Raw genomic sequence first — 22,130 nt, 5'->3', positions numbered from 1 at the left:
CTCTGTCTCTCTCTCTCTCTGTCTCTCTCTTTCTCTCTCTCTTTCTCTCTCTTCTCTCTGTTTTTCTCTCCTCACTTTCTTCTCTTTCTCTGTATGTCTGATTCTGTCTCTCTCTTCTCTCATCTCTTTTTCTCTCTGTCTCTCTCTGTGTCTCTCTCTTCTCTCTCTCTCTCTGTCTCTCTCTTCTCTCTTTCTTCTCTTTCTCTCTCTGTCTCTGTCTCCTCCTTCTCTTTCTTTCTCTCTCTTCTCTCCCTCTCTCTGCCTCTGCCTCTGTCTCTGTCTGTCTGTCTGTCTCTCTCTCCCTCTCTCTATGTCTCTCTGAGCTCGGCACTTTGTTACAATAGGATTGGAGAGTTAAAAAGACCATCTTTAATACACTCATTTGTGCACTTAATTGCATTCTGTGGTCTACATTAAAGACATTACAGGCAGATTTTACAAGGGGATACATCAGTCCAACAAAAAATATAAATAATTGGCCTTTCATTGGGTCACATAGATAATGCATTAATTTGCTGTCAAATAACATGCTTTTATTGCATGGCCAATAGAGCTGACTGCTGGTAAACATTTTACAGGGCAGATTAATTTATGCATTGCTCATATTTAGCTCTCCCAGTGTGCTATAACTGTGGCAAAGACGTTCTAGGGAGTTATTACCCCAATGTAATCATACCCCTGCAGATTAGAAGCAGTCAAGTGTGTTCTATTATCTGAGACACATATTTACCCAAGCATCTGTTGTCCCTAGACCACCACAGGTGATTAAGACTCACTTGGGCTGAATCGGCTTTGCCGTAGATATATAATCAGGTAGATAGAGATCCGTTGGCTTACATTTTGGATGGGGGTTTCGGGAAAAGGTCACTGGCACAGCTCAGTGTAAAACTGTTCTGCCAAGTCACCATCAGGCCCCCTTGCTTCAATGAGTTCCAGACTCCATTTCCCTTGACCATGTAGACCTCCATAACTGGGTGAGATATTAGGGAAGATCCTCAAAATAGACAAGTACAATGAGTGTGGGTCAGAGAATGCCTTGTAGTAGATTTTCATAATGACTAACTGGTCGGTGCTGAAGGTCAGAGGAAGAACACTTCCTCTAAGAAGAAAGGACGCTGGCCTCATTCTCTTTAAAAGAAAGCAAACGTGGAGACACCAGGGGCCAAAGACAATCTTTTGTTACACACATTCGCACATCCACAAGCCTTTTTATGTGAAAGAATGAAAAGTGGAGAAGAGAATAAAGGGCCCCAGAATCTTCCATCCCTGGCTTTAATTGAGAAGAACGATGGCAGTCAGTGATATTTTCCTAACTTAGAATTTTGAAGGCTTAGACAAGCTCCTCTGCATCTTGCATCTGGCGAGATTTGAGCAAAGAGGGATCACTGAGTCAAAGTGACAACAGATCAAGGCAGGGATGGGTCTGAAAAGCAACCAAGGCATTTGCCCTGGTAAGGCAGTATCGATGGGGGCCAAGAGGAGGGTTTCTGGTGAGGAGGGCAGCCAATTTTCAGAAGGGCATTTCTGCTCCTTCGTATGGCTCTGCAGGGTGGCTACATGGGGAGGAAAATTCTCCAGGCACACTCAGGTGAAGCCTTTTAGCAATACTTCAGTCTTGAGGTCCTTGTCTATTTGCGTGGAGCCAAAAATACCAGGGAATGACGAGAAGTTCCCTTTGACACTTCCCCTCCCAGGATCTCCTTTCTGATATTGGTCTTTCTGATAAGGGGATGGAGAAAAGCTTTGAGAATCATAATCAGCCCTTTTTTGCATCTCAAGCAAGTAGCATAATATGGACCTTGAGAAAATATGTCTATGATGGGATTGGGGATGGAATAGACATGTGTCAGTGGATACCTCGGAGGAGAGATCCTATGCCCAGCAATGGAATCTCTAGGTCAGAGGGGCACGTGAGAATTTTCCCACAGAATTCCAAATTGCTTTCCAGAAGCTTGGATTAGAGAAGGAGCTTTGGGAAGAGGTAGGGGAGAACCAAGCAAAGAAGGAACTTACTTGGGAGGAGATAGGACACCATCTGGTAGCTTCCTATTTTAACCAATTATCCTTGCTACCCAGCTTCTAAGCTCGATTGTTTCTGTGACGCTGAAGGACACTGAGACTGTCAGCACCTTGTAAACTTTGGCATCCTGAGGCAAAGTCTCAATTGCCTCTGACCTGGGTACAGCCCTGGGAAGCCACAGCTCCAAGTGTGAATGGTTAACAGAGCAGAACAGATGTTCCAGCAAGACATCTCCCCCGCGGGGTCACACAGAAATCTGAGCCCTCCTGTAATGTGTTTCCAAAGGCCAGCCCTATCCTAACCACTTATCTGTGCTCCTTTTGAAGAGACTAATAGGGGTGCTTCCCAGAGGCACGCCATCCGTCCAGGGCTGTGAACAGATTATTTCAGACAAGTCATTAGTGAGAATGACCAAGAAATTACATGAGGGAGACGGAAAAGGGAATGGGGATAATACATCAGGTACCAAGCAAGGTGTGTGACAGGCATCACATAAGAAATTAATATATGTACATGTGCCCAAAGAACCAGGGATGCTGGTGACAATCACCGCCTGCTTAGCGTTGTATCCAAGAATCTTAGAGTTTGAGAGTTTAAAAAGGAGAAAATGAGCCATCAGAAACTCTTCAGCTGCCTGAGGCTCCCTTCCCTAAGGAAAGAAGCCCTCATGTAACCCTCCAACTACAGTTAGTGCTTAGAACAATGGAATGGTAGCACCAGGATGACCTTACAGGTCAGCTCATCACATCTGCTAAATTTATAGCCATCAGCCAAGGCTCTTGGCCTCCTCGTGTCTGATCCCCAAGAAAAATGAGAGATCTGAACTCCTGGTGATCCCTACATTTCTAAAAGGAGCTTTTGGAACCGAGAACACAATTCTGCATAGTAATGTTAGACTCTTGTGGACTGTTTATGTAGGAAGTCCCAGATTTTGCAGAGCATGATCTTTTATTTGAATATAATTTTTTTAAACCCTTGTACTTCGGTGTATTGTCTCATAGGTGGAAGAGTGGTAAGGGTGGGTAATGGGGGTCAAGTGACTTGCCCAGGGTCACACAGCTGGGAAGTGGCTGAGGCCAGGTTTGAACCCAGGACCTCCTGTCTCTAGGCCTGACTCTCACTCCACTGAGCTACCCAGCTGCCCCTTTTATTTGAATATAATTTTATATGAAAGAAGCTTCCCAGGCCTTGGGTTCCAATTTGGCCTCAGACACNAAGGGAAGGGAAGGGAAGCAAAGCGAAGGAAAGCGAAGGAAAGCAAAGGAAAGGAAAGCAAAGGAAAGCAAAGCAAAGGAAAGCAAAGGAAAGCAAAGGAAAAAGGAAGGGAAAAGAAGGAAGGAAGGAAAGAAGAAGGGAGATTAAATTGTCCAGAGACCTGGATTCTAGCTAGTAATTAGTAATTCAAAAGTAAGTTACCCACCTCCTCACCCCCTTCAGATTAATTTAATGTTTCCCAAATCTACCAAGTGTCAGAAGCAAGATTTGAACTTGGGCCCTATTGCCAATTAGTTTAACTCTGCACTATGCCAAGCTGCCTCTTCAGTAACTTTTCTTTTACTACCCTTCACTATCCTAGGCAGTTGTAGGATCACATAGAGGAGATAATCTAGTTAGTTGAAGATGAAATAACAACACATCCTAATAAAAGGAGCTTGAGTTTGGGGTCACAACAGAATCAGCATATCAGAGCTGAAAACTTGCACGATGAAGCCAATCTTCGTTTTGAAGAATGGGGAAATGAGGCTCCAACATGGGAAGAAATTCAGGTACTACCTAACATGATTCCCATCTAGTTCAGGAGCTCTTAATTTCAGATCCAAGAACATTTAAAAAAAACAGTATGATTAGCTTCCTTCATAATTGTATGTATTTCATTTGCTGTGTTTTCATTTTCATTTTTTAATATTCATTTTTATTTTGAGCTTCAGTTTTTCTGCTCTCCACATCTGATGTGTTTTCAAACATAATTTTGAGAAGGGGTCACAAGTTTCTCCAAATGGCCAAAGGAGTCCCTGGCACATAAAAGGTTAAAGACTTCCCTAGTTGCTAATACTTGATTTCCTCTCCAAGTATCTTGTGCTATTATACAGGGTCCAAAGACAGGTTACACTTAATTATCCTTGTCAATATTCTACCCCTCCCTACTCTCCACCAAATATATATTCCTTGAGGGGAGGAAAGGACAATTTTTCCTTTTGTCTTGGTGTTATCTGCATTTAACACAATGCCTTAAACACAGGAATGAACGAATAAACTAATCAATGAAAAAAACATTTATTAGGTGCTTATTATAAGTGAAGGACTCTGCTAAACGCTGGAGATACAAACAGAAAAGCAAGACAATACATAGAGAAGTTCCAGCCACAGGTCAGATCGGGTCACAGAATCAGAACTGGAAGGTACCTTAAAGATCATCTATTCCAGCTCCCTCATCTTTATAGATGAGGAAAATATAAACACGTGGGTTCAGTCATTTTTCAGTCATGTCTGACTCCTTGTGACACCATCTGAGGTCTTCTAGGCAAAGATATTAGAATGGTTTACCATTTTCTTCTCTATATCATTTTACAGATGAGGAAACTGAGGCAAACAGGGTAAAGGGACTTGCCTAGGGTCATACAGCCACATAATTAACTGAGGCTGGATTTGAACTTGGGAAGATGAATCTTCCTGTCTCCAGACCTGATGCTCTCTCTATCTACTGCACCACTTAACTGCCCAAATTAAACATAGAGAATTTAAACAACTTGTCACTTTTTAAGCTTCTTTTTCTCATCAGCAAAATAAGGATAATAATAGCACCAACAGTGCAGGTTTATTATGAGAATCTAGTCAATTGACAAGCACTTATTAAGCACCTACCATGTACCAGGCATTGTGCTGTTATGTTAAAGATTTTACAAGCGTTAAAGTGTAATATTAGGAAAAGCTATTCTTTTTACTATTAAATAAACAACAAACAAAAACTTCAGGTGTGCAATGTGACTAAGAAAGAATATAGTTGACCTCTCTCATCTTTGTCCACAGAAGCTATGCTTCTCTTAACTCAGTTTAATATCAAACTACAAACTACTTTCATGCCTCATATTGCCCAGAAAGACCTGAGTTCAAATCCAGCCTCAGACATTTACTATTCTGTGACCTTGGGCAAGCCACTTAACCCTTTTTGTCTTAATGCACAGAAGATGTAGATTAAGTGGAAGCTGTTCCAAGAAAATTGAATAGATAGTATCGGTGTGTTATGATTCACTGAGGTTTTAGTCCACCGAGATCACCAAAGATTTCCAAGTGAACTGTATTTAACCATACTTCCGCCATCTTTTATTTCTAATGTCAATGTTTTGACTCCAAGTGTAAAACTTTACATGGATTCCTATTCCTATTCTTTTCATTCAGCCAAATGTTCTAGCTTTTCATGACCTTTTGGGTTCCTGGTTCTGTCTTCCAGCATCATTTTCAAATGTGAAAAGCATGTCGTTGATGCCTCTCCATCATTGGCCAAAATGTGAAACACCACTTAGTCAAGGAGAGATCCCAGAGGCACTTCCCTGGAGAAGTTATTCCAAACCAACAGACAACCATTCATTAGTAGTCTTTACATCTGGCTATTTAATCAATTCTGAATCCAACCAATAGTCCTGTTGTCTTATCCTCATTTTACCATCTTTTTCGCAAGAATGACATGAAGTATTGATCAATATGCTTTGTTAAAATCTAAGTAAACTTTATCTACAGTATTATCTTGAGCTGTGAGCTTAGGAATTGAGTTAAAAAATGTATATATGGGGCAGTTAGGTGAAACAGTGGATAGAGTGCAGTTGGGAGGTCCTACGTTCAAATCTGACCTCAGACACTTCCCAACTGGGTGACCCTAGGAAAGTCACTTGACCTCCATTTCCTGCCTCTTGCTACTCTTCTGCTTTGGAACCGACACACAGTATTGATTCTAAGATGGAAGGTAAGGGTTTAAAAGACAATAATATAATAATAATATTTATTATAATAATGATAACATAATATATAATATTATATAATGACAGTGCTTCCTAGAATTTTTTCAAGAATTCAAATCAGGCTCAATGGCCTGTTTAGCATGCAATTTTGCTCCTATTCTTGGAAATCAAGATAACTTTGAACCTCACTCATTCTCCATGATCTCTTTACTGACGTGTCTCAGCAGTCAAACCTGCTGGCTCTTTCAACATCTGAAGAGGGATCTCCTTGGCCCCATGGAATTTGAATTCATCCAGAGCAGCTAGACTTTCTTACTATCTACTTACTTAGAATGGGGTATCAACTCCCAAATAGTTATTTTTGATCTTATCGTTACCGTGAAAAGGTCAGTCTTCTTGGCTAAGAGGGCAGAAACAAAATGGAGGAGGGAAAGGACTCAAATGGTCCCAGAGACCAAAGGAGCTTGGAGTGGGTATTTGGTAGTATTATACACTACAGAAAAGTCAAGAAGGATGAATACTGAGAGAAAGGCAGGTTGCTGGTAATCCTTTTCTATAGAGTTCTCCAAAGATTTCCAAGTGAACTGTATTTAACCATGCATCCGCCATCTTTTATTTCTAATGTCAATTTTTTTACTCCAAGTGTAAAACTTTACATGGATTTACAGACACCAATAAGGGATAGAAGGTGGTAGTTATGTGGTTCAGTGGATTGAGAGCCAGGTCCAGAGACAGGAGGTCCTGGGTTCATATGGGACTTCAGATACTTCCTAGCTGCGTGATCCTGGGCAAGTCACTTAACCCGAGTTCCCTAGCCCTTATAGTCTTCTGACTTGGAACCAATACACAATATTGATTCTAAGATGGAAAGTAAGGTTTGTTTTGTTGGTTTTTTTTTGAGTGAATAAGCATTATGGTATTGGAAATAATGAACATGGTAGCATAAAAGAAAGTTTCTCCCCATTTTTAAAGGGGAGGGGATATTTGAACATGTTTATAGGTAACAACAACAGCCAACAACAACAAAAACTGAGTATAGAGAGATTGGAGAGAGAAAGAATTCTCAATAGGGCAAGATCCTGGAGAGAGTGGGAGAGGACAAGATCAAGGGCACATGTAGCTGGATTAGAACATCCAGCTCCCCCTCTGGGAAGAGAGATAAAAATGAGAAAAGGGTTTTGAGGCATAGAGAAGAGGAGCTCATGTCGAACAGCCTTAATCTTCAGTTAAGTAGAAGGGAAGGTCATTTCGCGATGCTGCGTGGTGTGGGTAGAGTCAGAGGCTTGAAGAATTTTCGAAATAGATGCCTTAAAGACTGTGATTCTCAATCAAAGATAAATAAGAACTATGCCATGGAGCCTTGAGGCCAAGTTGTGTTAAATAACACAAATTTGTTGTGGATTCTGTTTGCATGGTTTCTTGACTTCTTCTAGCATGTTCGGCAGCTGGGAATAGAAGTAGAAAAGGCAGATGGTGGGAGGGATCCAGAGCACAGAATTGGTAGGACGTGAACAGCATAAAGATAAAGTGGTAAGAGGCTGAGGGCAGAAGATGGTGCCATGTTGAGTTGACTAATTACAGGTTTGAGACCACAAAGGGGCAAATATGAGGTCACCACAGAGATGAGACACTGGGAGAACAGGAGAGTACGGAGTGACCAGAAGTCACAAGAAAGATAAGAGCATTTCATCACTGCTGCTTTGCTGTTGTCTCCAAATTGGAACACCAGGTGGTGGGGGTGAGCTAAGCCCCTTGGCTCCACATTCCATGGAATGGTGCATCTTGGCCTGGCCATTCTCTCTTCATGATATCACAGGAACCCCTGCCTTCTGTCTCTTTCTCAGAGAACTGTAATTAAATTACTACTACCATTGCCCCTGGAAAGAGAGTGATAATGGATTGTCCATTATTCTATTTATCATTTTTATGACTTCCCACCCCATAATTCCTTTTCTGGGCCAACATGCCTCCAAATGTGCTTTCTCCTCCATTAGAATGAAAGCTCTTTGAAGGCAGGGATAGTTTCGCTTTCATATTTGTATCTTGAGTCCTTCACACAATGGGCTTTTCATTCATTCATTCATGCGTGCATGCATTCATTCATAGGATCATTATTGTAGAAGAAAAAATATTAACACTGTCAGGAACTAATCCGTTACCAGTCTGTCAGAAACAATTTTATTTAATTTAAGAGTAACCTAATTCCAAGACATTTCTGACTTAGAGAGAGAGCTGTCTAATATGGCAGGGTTTTCTTATGCCCTCTGACAAGTCTCTGGCCCAAGATAATTTTAGGTAATATTTATAGGAATCTAAGAAAAAAATCAAGATATGTAACAATATAATGCTGGGTTAACATACCATAACAACCATCTCTCTCTCTACTTGAGGAATCAGTGGAGTTCCTCCCCTAGACCTGTATTGAGAATCTAAATGGGACAGGAGGTTTAACGAAGGGACCACTTCTCAACCTTCTTCTCCCTTCCTTCCAGTTAGAGAAAGGAGGAGAATGTTCTTTGATGAGTTGGTATACTGGACACATAGTAGGATGGGAGAAGACAATGGTTTTATTTGGACAAGAAATCTTCTGTTAAATTTCTGATTAAATAAGATCATATTTGAAAAGTCTGGTGCAATCCTGGCACAGAGTAGGCACTTAATAAATTTATATTCCTTTCTCCCTTTCCCTAATGAAAGACCTTTTGTTCCTTTCCTCCAGACCTATCCTACCTTGAAAATTGGGAAATAAGGAAAAAGTTTTTTATTGGGCTAGAGAAATTTCTCATAATTTATCTTTTTTTATTTGCCTTGAGACAAAACCATAGATTTAGAATTGAGAGGAAATTTAAAAGACCATTGAATCCAACAGCCGTATTTTTACAGATGAAGAAACTGAGGCACTAAGAAGTTATGTGACTTTTCCATAATTACACAAAAAGTTAAGTGAGAATAGACTTGAATCCAGGCTTAGCTAAATATATATGTGTGTGTGTATATATACATATACACACACACATGTAATATATACTATTTGATATATATTACACGTGTAATATATACATTACATGTGTAATATATATGTGAAATATATATATATATATATTTCTCCCCACCTCCATTATAATTGAGAAGTAGGAATGCTGAAAAAGATGGGAGTCTATGATGATTCAGAGAGGAACATTTAAGTGTTCAGGATGAGTTTGGAAGCAATGATGGGTTCTTAGGTCCCACTTCCCTAGTTGGTGGCTGAGGTAAAGAGAAGACCAAGGCCCTTGGGGCTGAGGTTGAACTGATGCTTGGAAATATTGAAGTGACCAATAATGAGGCAGTGGTTGGGAAGAAGAGGAATACCATGAACTCATTGAGGAAGGAAGGAGAGTGGGCTAGAGGTGGGTAGTGAAGATTAAAAATTAATATCCAAATACTCCAAGTATTATATTTTATAGTTTCTTAATAATAACTTGAAGTAAAGGGAAGTAAAGCCTCAATAAGGAAAGAAATTTCCCCAGACCGCACACACAGGAGAGGAGAGCACAGAGACACCAGAGAAGGGACACCCAGGGTGGGGGTTACACATAACTATATACAAAACGTGAGCATGCAACGTGTTGGAGAGAGGAAAGGAATTCTGGGGGATGTAATCCTGGGGTACCACATTCTAACTACACAGTAGATATTAGCAACAAGGATTACACACCTAGTGTGAGCTTCAGAAGGGGCCAAGTTGGGTTGCAGAAGGAGGGTCCTGAAATGGAAGGGAGGAGCAAGCAATATGGCAGCTCTTCCTCTTGGTCCTGAGTGAAGGGTTCAGGCAGTGGGAAACTGAGAAACAGAGCAGCCAGTATTGGAGAGGGTGGCCAGAGAGTCAGTGTCTTTGGAGGAAAGAGCCAGTCCTTTTAGTTGGAGGGACTCTGAAAGGGAGACACCAAGGGGTGGATCTCCAGAAGGCTGGCTGAAAACCGAAGCTGGACAAGGACTAGGGTCAAGCTGGGTGGAGCTGGAGAGGGAGAAAGTTTGCAGAAGGGACAGCAGGTAAAAAAGAGTTTCTTCTCCAGAGATGAAAAGTCTGAATAACAATTGGAAGAGCAGGAGGGAGGAAGTGCTCCAGTCATGAGCCATCAGGGAGGGGGAACTATCCAGTCCTGAGAAGTTTGCGGAGTAAATCATCCCTGAGGCTCTAATTAGGCTGTTGGTGTGAAGAAGCCTGGGCCAGCAGTCTCCCAGGTGGCTCCTTCTCAGTTAATTGCATGGGGACTGGAAGGGGCAGAGAGAGAATGGGAAGAAGGAGGAACAGAAAGCTGAGGTTTCTGTCCTGAAGCTTGTCCTACAGTGTCATCTCCATTTATCCACTGTTCCTCTGCAGCATGGCCCCCCATGATCCCTTCCTGCCTATTCACAAGGACAGCCTAGTTCAGACCCTTTTCACCTTTAGACTGGGTTATTTTTGTGGCTTCGTCACTGGTCCTCATCTCTAACCTCTCCAATCCACACTCCTCCACATAGATGCCAAAGTGATGTTACTAAACCACAGGCCAGACCACGTCTGTCCCAGGCTCTAAGAATCCAAGGGGCTCCCTATTTTACCTATAGAGTCAAATCCAAATTCCTCTTTTGGCAGCTGAAATCCTAAGTGATGCAGTGGAATAAGGAAAACTCATCTTCCTGGGTTCAAATCTGGCCTCAGACCCTTATTAGCTGTGTGACCCTGAGCAAGTCATTTAACTAACTCTGCTTGCCTTGGTTTCCTCAACTGTGAAATGAGTTGGAAAAGGAAATGGCAAACCACTCCAATAGCTCTGCCAAAAAAACCCTAAATGGAGTCCCAAAGAGGCAGACTTGACTGAAACAATTGAACAACATCCTGACCCCAATCTACTTTCCCAGCTTATGCTGTTCTCCCCAATTTACTCACACTGCTGCCAAGCCAAATTGGCTTTTTTTCCTATTCTTTTTACAATTTCATCTCTGGTTCCCATATTTGATATCTGGAATGCATTTCCTCCTCACTTCAGCCACTTAAAATCCCTAGTTTCCTTCAAAGCTCAGCCCACAGAACACTTTCTCCTTGAAGTCCCTCCTGATTTCCTCAGACACTATAGCCTCCCCCTCTAAGACTCTTGGTCTTTATTTTAGACATATTTAATTATATAAATGATATCTCCCACCCCATCATCTGCCCACAGATGGAATAGAAGCTCCTTGAGGGCGAAGCTTTTGTCTAAGTCTCCAGCACTTAGTCATTGCCTAACTGAGTGACTGCTTGATGATTGGAGGTGAAAGAAGTCTCTGCTGATAGGAGCTCCCAGATAAGAGTTCCCACAGTTGAGCATCAATCTAGTCAGGATGTTTTATCAGTTCCCTAGAAAATGAAAGACATGATGGGGGCTACAAGAGGAAGTGAGATGTTATCCTGACCTCAACAATAGATGACACTCGTGCAAATAATGAAGCCCCAGATATGGATGCACTATTTCACTTCCCATGGCATATCTCCATGAAGTTGGAACCCAAGAGCATATATTATGTAATTATAACTCGGAATAGTGTGAGTTTGAATGCCTGGTCACTGGGTTCCTTATTTGCCCTAATGGGGAAGTTGCATGGGAGTATTATGTGATAAAAGAGGATGCACCACTGGAGTTCTAGGAGACATGGAGCAGGGAGCATCAGATGAGTACTTCATCATGAAGGCAGCCATGATTTAACGAGTCAGCATCGTTATTGCTATCCATGAGGCAGGGGGGGCTTAACCTGTTTTGTGTCAGGAGCCCTTTGGCAATTTAACAAGACCTGTAGATCCCTTCTTGGAATACTCTTTTTTTAAAAAAATGTAGTTGAAGGAAATGCTACATTTCAGTTAGAGAATACTTGGTGAGAAAAAGGATGTATCTCTATTGATATCGATAGTAATTATAGATACAAATATTTCCCATCCAAGTTCATGGACCATCTGTAAGTGGGTCTATAAGTCAAAGGCAGGTATTCATTCTTCAAAAACGATAAACAATGTCACCACTGCCATATTGGATTTCTCTTAGTGGCATAGTTTTCCATCTCTGCCTACCAAGGGGCTCATCTCCCTTTCTGAAAACAAGCACTCCCCTTGACCCCGCTACTCCTTTGAAATATTTCCATCTATCCAAGGACTGGTTGGGGTCCCTAAATCTCAGATCAAGGACCCCTGTTGTAATGAATTTCTCCTTGAGGCTGATTACAGGCCTGGCCATAGCTAAGCAAGATCTCTGGCTGGTAATAACCATCAAGGAGATTGGCCCTTCTCCTTTGCATCTTATTGGCATGGGAGGGATTTCCCATTTTCATAGTTTATATTGAATAGATTTAAAAGCAATTCAAATCCTTGACCCTTGAAGGAACTCCCTTTTACACCTTAAATGTCTAAGCTCTTCTTTCTGTTCTGTTTTGTCATTCTAGGATCTGGGTCAATGGTCCTAGACTCTGGTCAGATTATCCTGTGAATATACTCTTAGAGTGAATCTTTCTGGTCAAGGCTCCATTAATAACAACAATAATAGCAATATATAGTGCTTTAAGGTTTTCAAAATACAAGTATTAGATCATTTTGTCCTCACAACAAATCTCTGATGAAGATGCTATTATTATTCCCATTTTACAAATGAGAAAACTGAGGCAAAAAGAAGTTAAGTGACTTGCCTAGCCTCATACAACTAGTGAGGATCTGAAGCTGTTCGTCTTCCTGACTCCAAATCTAACCATCTATCTACCCAGTCACTTAGTCGTCATTGTTTGCTCCTAGGCAAGGATGGGAGATCTCGGGGATCATCTTGGGCTAACCCAGGCCCCCTGAGGCAGATGCAATGATGAAATAGGTCACAGATTCCACTGGGAAGCAAGTGATAGATAAACAGTTTCTGGGGCTTCTCTGCCCTTCCATTCCTACATTAGAGACAAGTACTTGAGGAAGGAAACATTCCCTAAGGAATTGTTCCAAGGAGTAATAGGGAGTATGTGTTTTTAGAAAGGGAGATGAGTATATTGGTAAGAAGAAGGGAAAAAATATACCATATAGAGAAATATTAATATGGCAATGGTGGTGATGTTCATCCTTTTTGAGGATGAATAGCTTTCTTTGTCTTATAGATAGCTCTCCAAATAATTACAGCAACAGCCCAGATAGGGATGATTAGGCTAATAAAAGAGCCAGGAACACATGGGAAAAGCCTCAAGTCCTCTGCCATTTTGTATGCTGGGGGCTAAAAAAAAAAGAAAAGCCAACTAACTGTTGTTTCCAAAATAAAATGACTCCTCCAAGGACTTCTAAGGATGTTCCTCATTTAGCCTCAGGCCAAGAAAGGCATGTCAGGGAAAAAGAAAAATTAGTTTGACTATATATCTAGGTAGTCATTAGATATCTAGGTTATTTTTCATCAAATAACATAGCAGCTTAATAAGTAAGCATAACACGAAGCAATTAGTTTCCTGGTGTGCAACTTTCTGACAATGAAAGCTTCGTGAGAATTAACAACACCGCATGTACATGTATTTTAAGAACCTCTGTTCACTTCCTGTATGATAAAATGGCATATGTCTTTCACATTGGCTTCAATTCCAAACGGATCTAAGAAATAAATATCCCTGATCTTTCAGTGGACAAATGCAAGGAGCCTAAACCAGTCATCCCTGGGTAGAGGTGTAGGGAGAATCAATGGTTGGCCCAAATTAAACCACTGGCATTGTTTCAGAAATTATACACACCTAGAGATCAGGAATGGAGCCACAGGGAGCAATTAAATCAGACGTTTGCCTTTGGATGGAGAGTTAGAAAGGATCGATGGATTCGGGAGTGAGTAGCATGCCTGAAGCTCAGTTAGCACATCACTCCTGCTACTAGATGCCAGTTATGGCCTCAGGTTGGCCATCTCTCTCTGAAAAGGGGGTCAGAAGATGTAAGCCCTCAGAAAACAGATAGAAGAAGATGATGCTATTTATGCCCTACCAGGCGAACACATTTGATTTTTTAAAAAAAGAATCACAGAATCTCAGAATCAGAAGCCCAGGGAAGAGTCACCCACTTGACCTATCCCAGCAGCAGAGGCAGCTTGTCTTAAAATCCAGGGATTGAGTCATCCATCGGCTACACCATAACCTAAAGTGAAGCAGAAGGAGATGTTGGTAGTCTCTACCTTAGGTGTAAATCAATTTCCTTCATGGATGAAAATGGTAGAAGAGTGGTTTCTTTTTTAGAGGGGGGAGTGTATAGTTAGAAATATATTGAACCCCTAAAACTACCCAAAATTCTTTTCTGTATTACCCAAAATGCTTTCCCCTTTGTGTAAGTTTGCATCTTCATGTACTGGTTATAAGTTCTGGGGCTCTGCCTCACTCCTCTTTTTTTTCCGCTCTTTTGCTCTCACAAGTGGGCTGGGTTAGATAGCTGTCTTACTTTAGTTATTCCTAATAAAACTTTTATAATATAGTACTTAGTTATTGAATATTAATTTTCATCTTTACAGGAGGATGGATCTTTTTGTAGTTCTGTCCTTTCATAAATATCCCTTTATAGAAACTAATTGGTTCTTAGTGATATTGAGGAATTATTAACTGGCAATGTTATTGGGGAAAATTTATTAGTAGGGTGTTCATGAGCAAATGTAGCAGAGAAACCCAGACAACTCCTTAGGGGTATCCCAAGAACTTTGAAGGGAGAAGTGGTAGCCAAGTTCTGGGGAATACCAGTGCAAGGAGAGTTGAGACCTTCCCATCATCCTTGTATTGGCAGGACTCACACTTAAAGAGAGTGAACTCACACTTTAAGTAGTAACTACCAACATTTTCCCCAGCAAGTTCACTTTTGGGGGTAGCACAGCTGACGGACAATCCACTCCCTTGCTCGCAGGGACAGTTGTCTTGGGCTGGACTGAATTACTCATGCAGGCTGTTCCTCCTTTAACTTGGCTTCTGAAGCTCTGAGCAGAATCTTTCATGGTCTCTGGTCATTGGGAGTCTTTGAGCCTTTTGTAACTCACAAGATCTAATCCTGGTCATTCTACATCTGATATTCATTCTCCAAATAATGGGAAAGAATAAATTCAACAGACACAAAAAGGAAAATAATAGTAATGTGTGCAAGGGCACACGGTGACCATTTGGGGAGAGGTTCCCTCACCAAGCAACTCGCAGCATCTTTCCTCCTTATTCAGAATCCACAGGGAAGACAGAGACTTACTTCATCCCTTCATGCTTTTTGTATGCACACTTACTTCCAGTTAGGCAACTGATTAAAAGATTTTTCACCAGCTCCAAATAAACTGAAACAGAGAATTCCTACAAATGGTTTGGATCAGGAAGGTATTGGGCCACTTTTTTTGCCTACTTCCAGAAGCAGACTTGCCAATCCTTCCCATGGGGGACACCAGGAAGGATCTATAACACATGGTCCAAGAACTGGGTTCCATTTCCCATGTTGCCTTTACAACGATCACTATTAAATTTCATTTTATTCAATCTGGCCCTCTGTTCTAATCCATCAACATCTTTTTGGATTCCAACTTGATCATTCAGTGTGTTAAGCTAGCAATACAATCCAGCAAATCTGCTAAAGATGCCACCTTTATCTATGTCTGAAAAAAATGTTAAAACAGCACAGAGCCAAGCACAGCTCTCCACTGGAAATCTCCTTCCAAAGTGTCATCAAATCACTAATGATTCCACTTGGGGTCTTAGCCATTCAACTAGTTCCAAATCCATCTAATTGTATTATCCCCTTGCTCACATTTCTCTTTTTTCCACAAGAATATAAGACTTTCTAGGAATGAGGTTAGATATTTACTGCTCTATCCAAACCTTACCTAGTTGTCTTTATAATCTACAATATACACTTTGTAAGATTAAAATTAATATCTAATAATTCCATGTATCATAGTTTATAAGATTTATTAATAATCACTTGAAGTAGAGGAAAAGGATAGCAGATTTATCAGATGGAGAAAGCAGGAGAGGAGAGGGGAGGGCGGAGCTACACAAAACTTATCTCCAAAATGTAAAAACATAAAATGAGGATGAAAGTGGGATGCTGGGAAATGTAGTCCTGGGGTACAAAATTCTAATTACACAACTTGGAATATGAGTGGCCATAGTCAGAGGCATAGCATGTGATCATGGAACAAACAAATGGCAACTGATTCATATAAAAATCAAGGCCATATAATTTTAGCCTTTTAATATCTTGGGCTAACCAATTGATTCAACCAGACACAAACAGATAAATCAAAAGATAACTCCATATACACTGAATAATGTGTATATCTTTAATATTAATTGACTCCAAAGACTTCTTTTTCAGTTTTTTTCTATCTCAGTACTTATACAATAAGGACATACTCAACATTCTATACCAACTTTTGTAAATGCCACCAGCATATCCTTTGTCAGGTGATAGGAATGACTTCTGGTTGGTCATTCATCACCTGATGTCTCTTAACAGGTAAATCTTGCTATGAACATAAAAACTGGGAATTAATTTGTCATTTCTTCTAGACAGAAAAAATCATATTATTCATGTTTCAATCATAGGAATTCAATTTCCATAGGTTCATGCTATTTTAAAAATATTGACAGTTGCTAAAGAGTTCTTGTGCTTTAAATGTGGTCAAGAAATGCATTTCCATAGGGTGAAGGGCAAGATCAAAACCTCCTATAGCGTTTGAACGAACAGCCAACAAACTGGAAATGACATTGAAAGCTTAAGCCAGAATTTTAATTTTAGAAAATGAAGTGAACTACTGAGAAATGCCATTAACGATTTCATCAACACCCATAGTGGCTGAGATGGGTAAGGGAGCAATTATCTCCTGACACAATGTGTGAGATCAAGGTCATATCAGTTTCCCCCCCAAAATTCCTCTTCTAATTCCACTCTACCAGTTTGCAGGGCTGAATTCTACAAACTGGTCGATTTTAAATATATATATATATATATATTTTTATAAATCTGCTTATAGTTACAACTAAAAGAGCATCTCACTTATTTGAAGTCAAGTTGAGTCAATAAGAATTCATTGTTCATCTACTGATGTATCAGGCCAAGCACTGTGCTAAATCCTGAGGATATATAAAAATGCCGACACATAGTTCCAATACTCATGGGGCTCACATTCTAGTAAGGAAAGAAAAGGAAAGAAGGGGGAAGAGGAGAGGAGGAGAAAAGAGCGGAGGGGATGGGAAAGGAGAAGGGAAAGGAAGAAACAGTTATTAAGCACCTACTACGCTCCAGACACTGTGTTGAGCATTTTCTAAATATCTCATTTAGTGGGGAAGACAATTTACCAACAACTATGTACAAACAAGACACATACAAGATAAAATGGTACTCTTCTCAGACAGAAATCTTCACACAGGGGACAGCTGAGTGGTTCATGGATTGAGAGCCAGACCTAGAGATGGGAGGTCCTGGGTTCAAAACTGGCCTTAGACACTTCCTAGCTGTGTGACCCTGGGCAAGTCACTTGACCCCCATTGCCTAACCCTTACCACTCTTCTGCCTTGGAGCCAATACACAGTATTGATTCTAAAATGGAAGATAAGGGTTTAAAAAAAAAAGAAATCTCCACACAATCCAAATACTCCAAGGCACAAAGCCCTATGTTTCCTTTCTCTTCTTCATCACTAAGAAGGGATGTAAAAGGCATTTGCAGAAAGTGGGACCTTAGTTGAGACTTCAAAGAGGAAGCTGGGGAGGTCAGGAAGCAGAGGTAAAGGGGGATAGATTTCCAGGGAAGGATAACAGCCAATGAAGATACACAAAAGTTGAAAGATGGATTATGTTGTGTAAGCTTGAAGGAGCTTTAAAGGTACCCAAGAAGAAGAAAGGTGGCGGTGTGGGGGTGGATCTTACAGCGAGTTTCATTTTTAGTCCATTGAAGACAAGAAATCTTCTAATCCTCTATGTTTTCCTGACTCTTCAGTTTTTCCAGATTTGGTCAAAACCATCCCAGTGAGCATCCATGTGAATATCATCCTCTTCTCAATAATTCTGATCGTGTTGACAATGGCAGGGACAGCCTTTTTCATGTACAATGCTTTTGGCAAGCCCTATGAAACTCTCCTTGGCCCACTTGGATTGTATCTCTGGAGCTTTATTTCATGTAAGTATTACATTCTAGGTTCATAGATAAATCTGCCTTCCTGCTTCCCTTTAAAGGGCAAGCTTAATTTTAAGAAGTGATGCTCAATTCAAGACTACTTTGGGCGAGTTTCCACTAGATGTTTCTAGGTCAGTGGTTCCCAAACTTTTTTGGTCTACTGCTCCCTTTCCAGAAAAAATATTACTTAGCCCCCTGGAAATTAATTTTTTTAATTTTAATAGCAATTAATAGGAAAGATAAATGCACCTGTGGCCATCACCACTCTCCTGGATCGCTGCAGCATCCACCAGGGGGCGGTGGTGCCCACTTTGGGAATCACTGCTCTAGGTAATCCAAAACTCAGAACCTGAGAATTTATTTTTATTGATCAGCAATCAGTTGTATTTACTGAATATTCTCTATGTGTCTAACACTATGACTTAGCAAGATGGAAGGGGAGTCAGGAGGCCTGGATTCAGACCTTGGCTCCTTCCTGGTTGTATAATATTGGATAAGGCATGGACTCATTGGATCATAGTGAATGGAATCAAAGATTTAGAACTGGTAGGGATCATTTTGTAAATGAGGAAACTAAGCCCAAGGAGTTTAAATGATATAATTTGAACTCAAGTCCTTTGACTACTCCACATCCAGTATTTTGTTGTTGTTGTTTTCCAGAGCACCATATTACTAAGTCTTGTTTCTATTTCTAAGATATCACCTTCTCACTAATAACAGCCATCACCCTAGTTCAAGCTTCTGTTGCCTTTCTCCTAGACCAGTGATGGGCAAACTACAGCCCACGGGCCAGATGTGGCCCCCTGAAATGTTCTATCCAGCAGCGGGACATTATTCCTAATCTGATGAATACAATGAGTAGGATACAATACAATGAAACTTCAAAAGAGTCACCTTAGAAACAGACTAACAGATAAGCATTTCCTTTCCTTTGGCCCCCTCTTTAAAATGTTTGCCCATCACTGGCCTAGATGATTGCAATGGACCCCTAATTTATCTATTTATGTCAGACATTCTTCTTCCCAACAACTTCCCCCAATCCATCTTCCACACAGCCACAAAAATAGTTTTCCTGAAAAATGGGTTCAAATCTCTCTACTCAATGAGCCCCAGTTTTTTCTCTATTATCTCTAGAATCATATATGAACTCCACAATTTGTGTGTTTTTTAAAATCCTCCCCAACCTGGGTCCTCACTACATTTCCAATCATCTTTTTTAAAAAGCCCTTTCAAGTATGGGTTCCAAGGCAGAAGAGCAGTAAGGGCTGGGGAATTAGTTTAAGGGTCACATAGCTAGGAAGTATCAGAGGTCAGATTTGAACCCACATCCCCCCCCCCCACTGTAGGCCTGGTTCCCCATTCTCTGAGCCACCTAGCTACCCCCCTTTCTAGTCATCCTACCTGTTGTTTTCTCCATCCATGCTGTAGTCTAGCCATAACAACATTTTCACTATTATATTCACACACACAACACTCCATCTCCCATCCTCATGAATTCTCCTTCTTGAACCCCACTTCAGATAAAATGCTATTTTCTGCATGAAGCTTAGGTCCCCAGGTCAGAGTGCTGAACGTGGGGGAAGGCTAGAATTCAAATTCTGTCTCAGACACTTTCTAATTGTAGATGACCCTGGATAAGTCACTGAAACACTCTCTGACTTAGTCCCCTTATCTATAGAACAAGGATAATAATAGCATCTATTTCTTTTTTTTTTAAAACCTATACCTTCCATCTTGGAGTCAATACTGTGTATTGTCTCCAAGGCAGAAGAGTGGTAAGGGTAGGCAATGGGGGTCAAGTGACTTGCCCAGAGTCACACAGCTGGGAAGTGTCTGAGGCCAGATTTGAACCTAGGACTTCCCGTCTCTAGGTCTGGCTCTCAATCCACTGAGCTACCCAGCTACCCCCAGCATCTATTTCACTAGGATGTTGAGACTCAAATGATAAGACATATGTAAAGCTCCTTGCAAACCTTAAAGATCTCTATCAATTCTATCTATCATCATTATCATCATCAAACTCTATCACAAAGCTTGTTCTGCTTCCCTAGATGCTGGTGCACTCTCTCTGCTAACTGCTTTATATTCACTTTGTATATATTCTCTATATATTTATTCAAGAGAATGTTGCTGAAAGGCCAGGACCTAATCACAGAAAAGGGCTTCCAAAAGGGGGTGGTCAGCCAATTGTGAAAGATGTGGTTAGGCCAAGCGATCTCAGTGTAAGGTGCGATTGGTCCCTTGAATCAGGAAGGATAGGATGAAGCATTATAAGCCACTCCTCAGTTTACTGGGGGCAGCTAGATGGCTAGGTGCCTAGTAGATAGAGTACCAGACCCAGAGATTGGAGATCCTGGGTTTGAATCTGGCTTCTGACACATCTTCGTTGTGTGACCCTGGGCAAGTCACTTAACCCCCATTGCCTAGTCCTTACATTTCTTCTGCCTTAGAACCAACATAGAATTGATTCCAGGATGGAAGATAAGGTTTAAAAAAATATAAATTCATTGATTCCAGGAGATAGACAAGAAGAGGAAATGATGAGGGATGAGTTGAGCAGAAGAGCCTAGAGTTGGAAGATGGAAAGCTTTGTGCAATGAAGCCATGTGGAATGGGGAAAGGAGGATTGTAAGGAGTACGAGAGAAGAGGTCAGGACTCAAGAAGGAGAGTTGCTAGGGCTGATAAGGCACCCCTGCCCCCAAATATAGACTCCGAGGCACTAGTCCTAGATTTCCTTTCTCCCCTCTAAGCTCCTATAAAAGAACCTGGAACTTTTTTTTCTGGATATGGAGAAAATGTTTCTCTCTTTTTTTTTTTTATAAAGACAAAGTAGACATTTGAAACAATGTTAACCATCTACATTTTCTAGTTGTGATATACTTATTAGGAATGTAATTGGGAGGATGCTACTGAAGGAAAAACACCCAAAAGAAGAAACAGAGATAGAGCTGATGCTGAGGTATTTTGCCAGAAGTGTTGACTCTGGCCGAGGGCTTGGAGTTATCAAAAAGATGGAGAGAATTCTAGATCCTTTGATTCTACTTCCCAGCATGGAAAAGGGAGCATCTATTGTGGGAAATTTCCCCGAGAATTAAGACAACACTAGCATGATGAGCAAATGGGAGTGACTAAGCAAGCTGGATGGCCACACCGTCCATCCCCTTAACACCGGTACATGTATGTGCACAGGCTGTCTCTCCCAGTGGGATATAAGCTACGTGAGGCAGGGATGGTTTCCCTTTTGATCTTTGTATTCTCCTTCCAGTGCCTGGTAGATGCTTATAAGTCTCGGTTGATTCATTGTTGGATTGTTAATGGGAAGAAAAGAATGATGCTAGCTAGGCAGACAGAGGGTGATCTCAGCCTATATAAATAAAGATCTATACATTACGTGTCACAAACTGACACAATTCCCTCTATCTTGGGTTAAGCGTCAGCTTACCAATTAGAGTACCTTCTTGCCTAGCTCTCCACTCCATGACCCCAACACAGGAACATCCTGCATGATAGCATCTTTTTAGAGATACTTCAAAGGTTCCCTCTTTGAGACAGCTGGGTGGCTCAGTGAATAGAGAGACCTAGAGATGGGAGTTCCTGGGTTTGAGTCTTGCCTCAGATGCTTCCCAGCTTTGGAATCCTGGGCAAGTCACTTAACCCCAACTGCTACCTTCTTCTTGCTTTGGAATCAATACCTAGTACTGATTCCAAGACTGAAGGTGAGAGGTTTGTTGTTATTGTTGTTTTAATAGTCACTGATCTCAGGAATCTGCTTGGTCATTCAGATCAAGCTCTTATCTAATCCGCCATCTCTTTGCAACATTCCTTCCCAATACTTTTTTGCTGAAAGCCTTCCCCCTCTTCTGGGATTTAAACATATATAAGCCCCATATAAATTCACTTTAGGGAGTCTCTGCTCATGCAGATGGGGCTACCTTGCTAGTAAATCCAATAAACCCCAAAACAAGTATGAAAGGATCTCGTTCCTACCTCTCTCTCTCTCTCTCTCTCTCTCTCTCTCTCTCTCTCTCTCTCTCTCT

General features: G+C 41.1%; 1 protein-coding gene across 2 annotated transcripts in view; it reads left to right on the top strand.

Annotated features, from left to right (window-relative positions):
* The window catches only part of CLRN1 (clarin 1), a 52,284-nt gene that overhangs the window by 13,127 nt on the left and 17,027 nt on the right, over positions 1-22,130 (top strand). Inside the window, exons 3-5 of one of the 2 annotated variants that reach the window (XM_044667631.1) lie at positions 7,026-7,061; positions 9,809-9,814; positions 17,916-18,095. In XM_044667631.1, coding sequence (XP_044523566.1) covers positions 7,026-7,061; positions 9,809-9,814; positions 17,916-18,095 — 222 coding nt within the window. The remainder of the gene's footprint in view (positions 1-7,025; positions 7,062-9,808; positions 9,815-17,915; positions 18,096-22,130) is intronic. The other variant, XM_044667630.1, reaches the window with a different exon arrangement.

This window comes from Gracilinanus agilis, chromosome 3 (genome assembly GCF_016433145.1).
Source record: "Gracilinanus agilis isolate LMUSP501 chromosome 3, AgileGrace, whole genome shotgun sequence".
Lineage (NCBI taxonomy): Eukaryota > Metazoa > Chordata > Mammalia > Didelphimorphia > Didelphidae > Gracilinanus > Gracilinanus agilis.
This window is presented reverse-complemented; position numbering and strand designations above follow the sequence as displayed.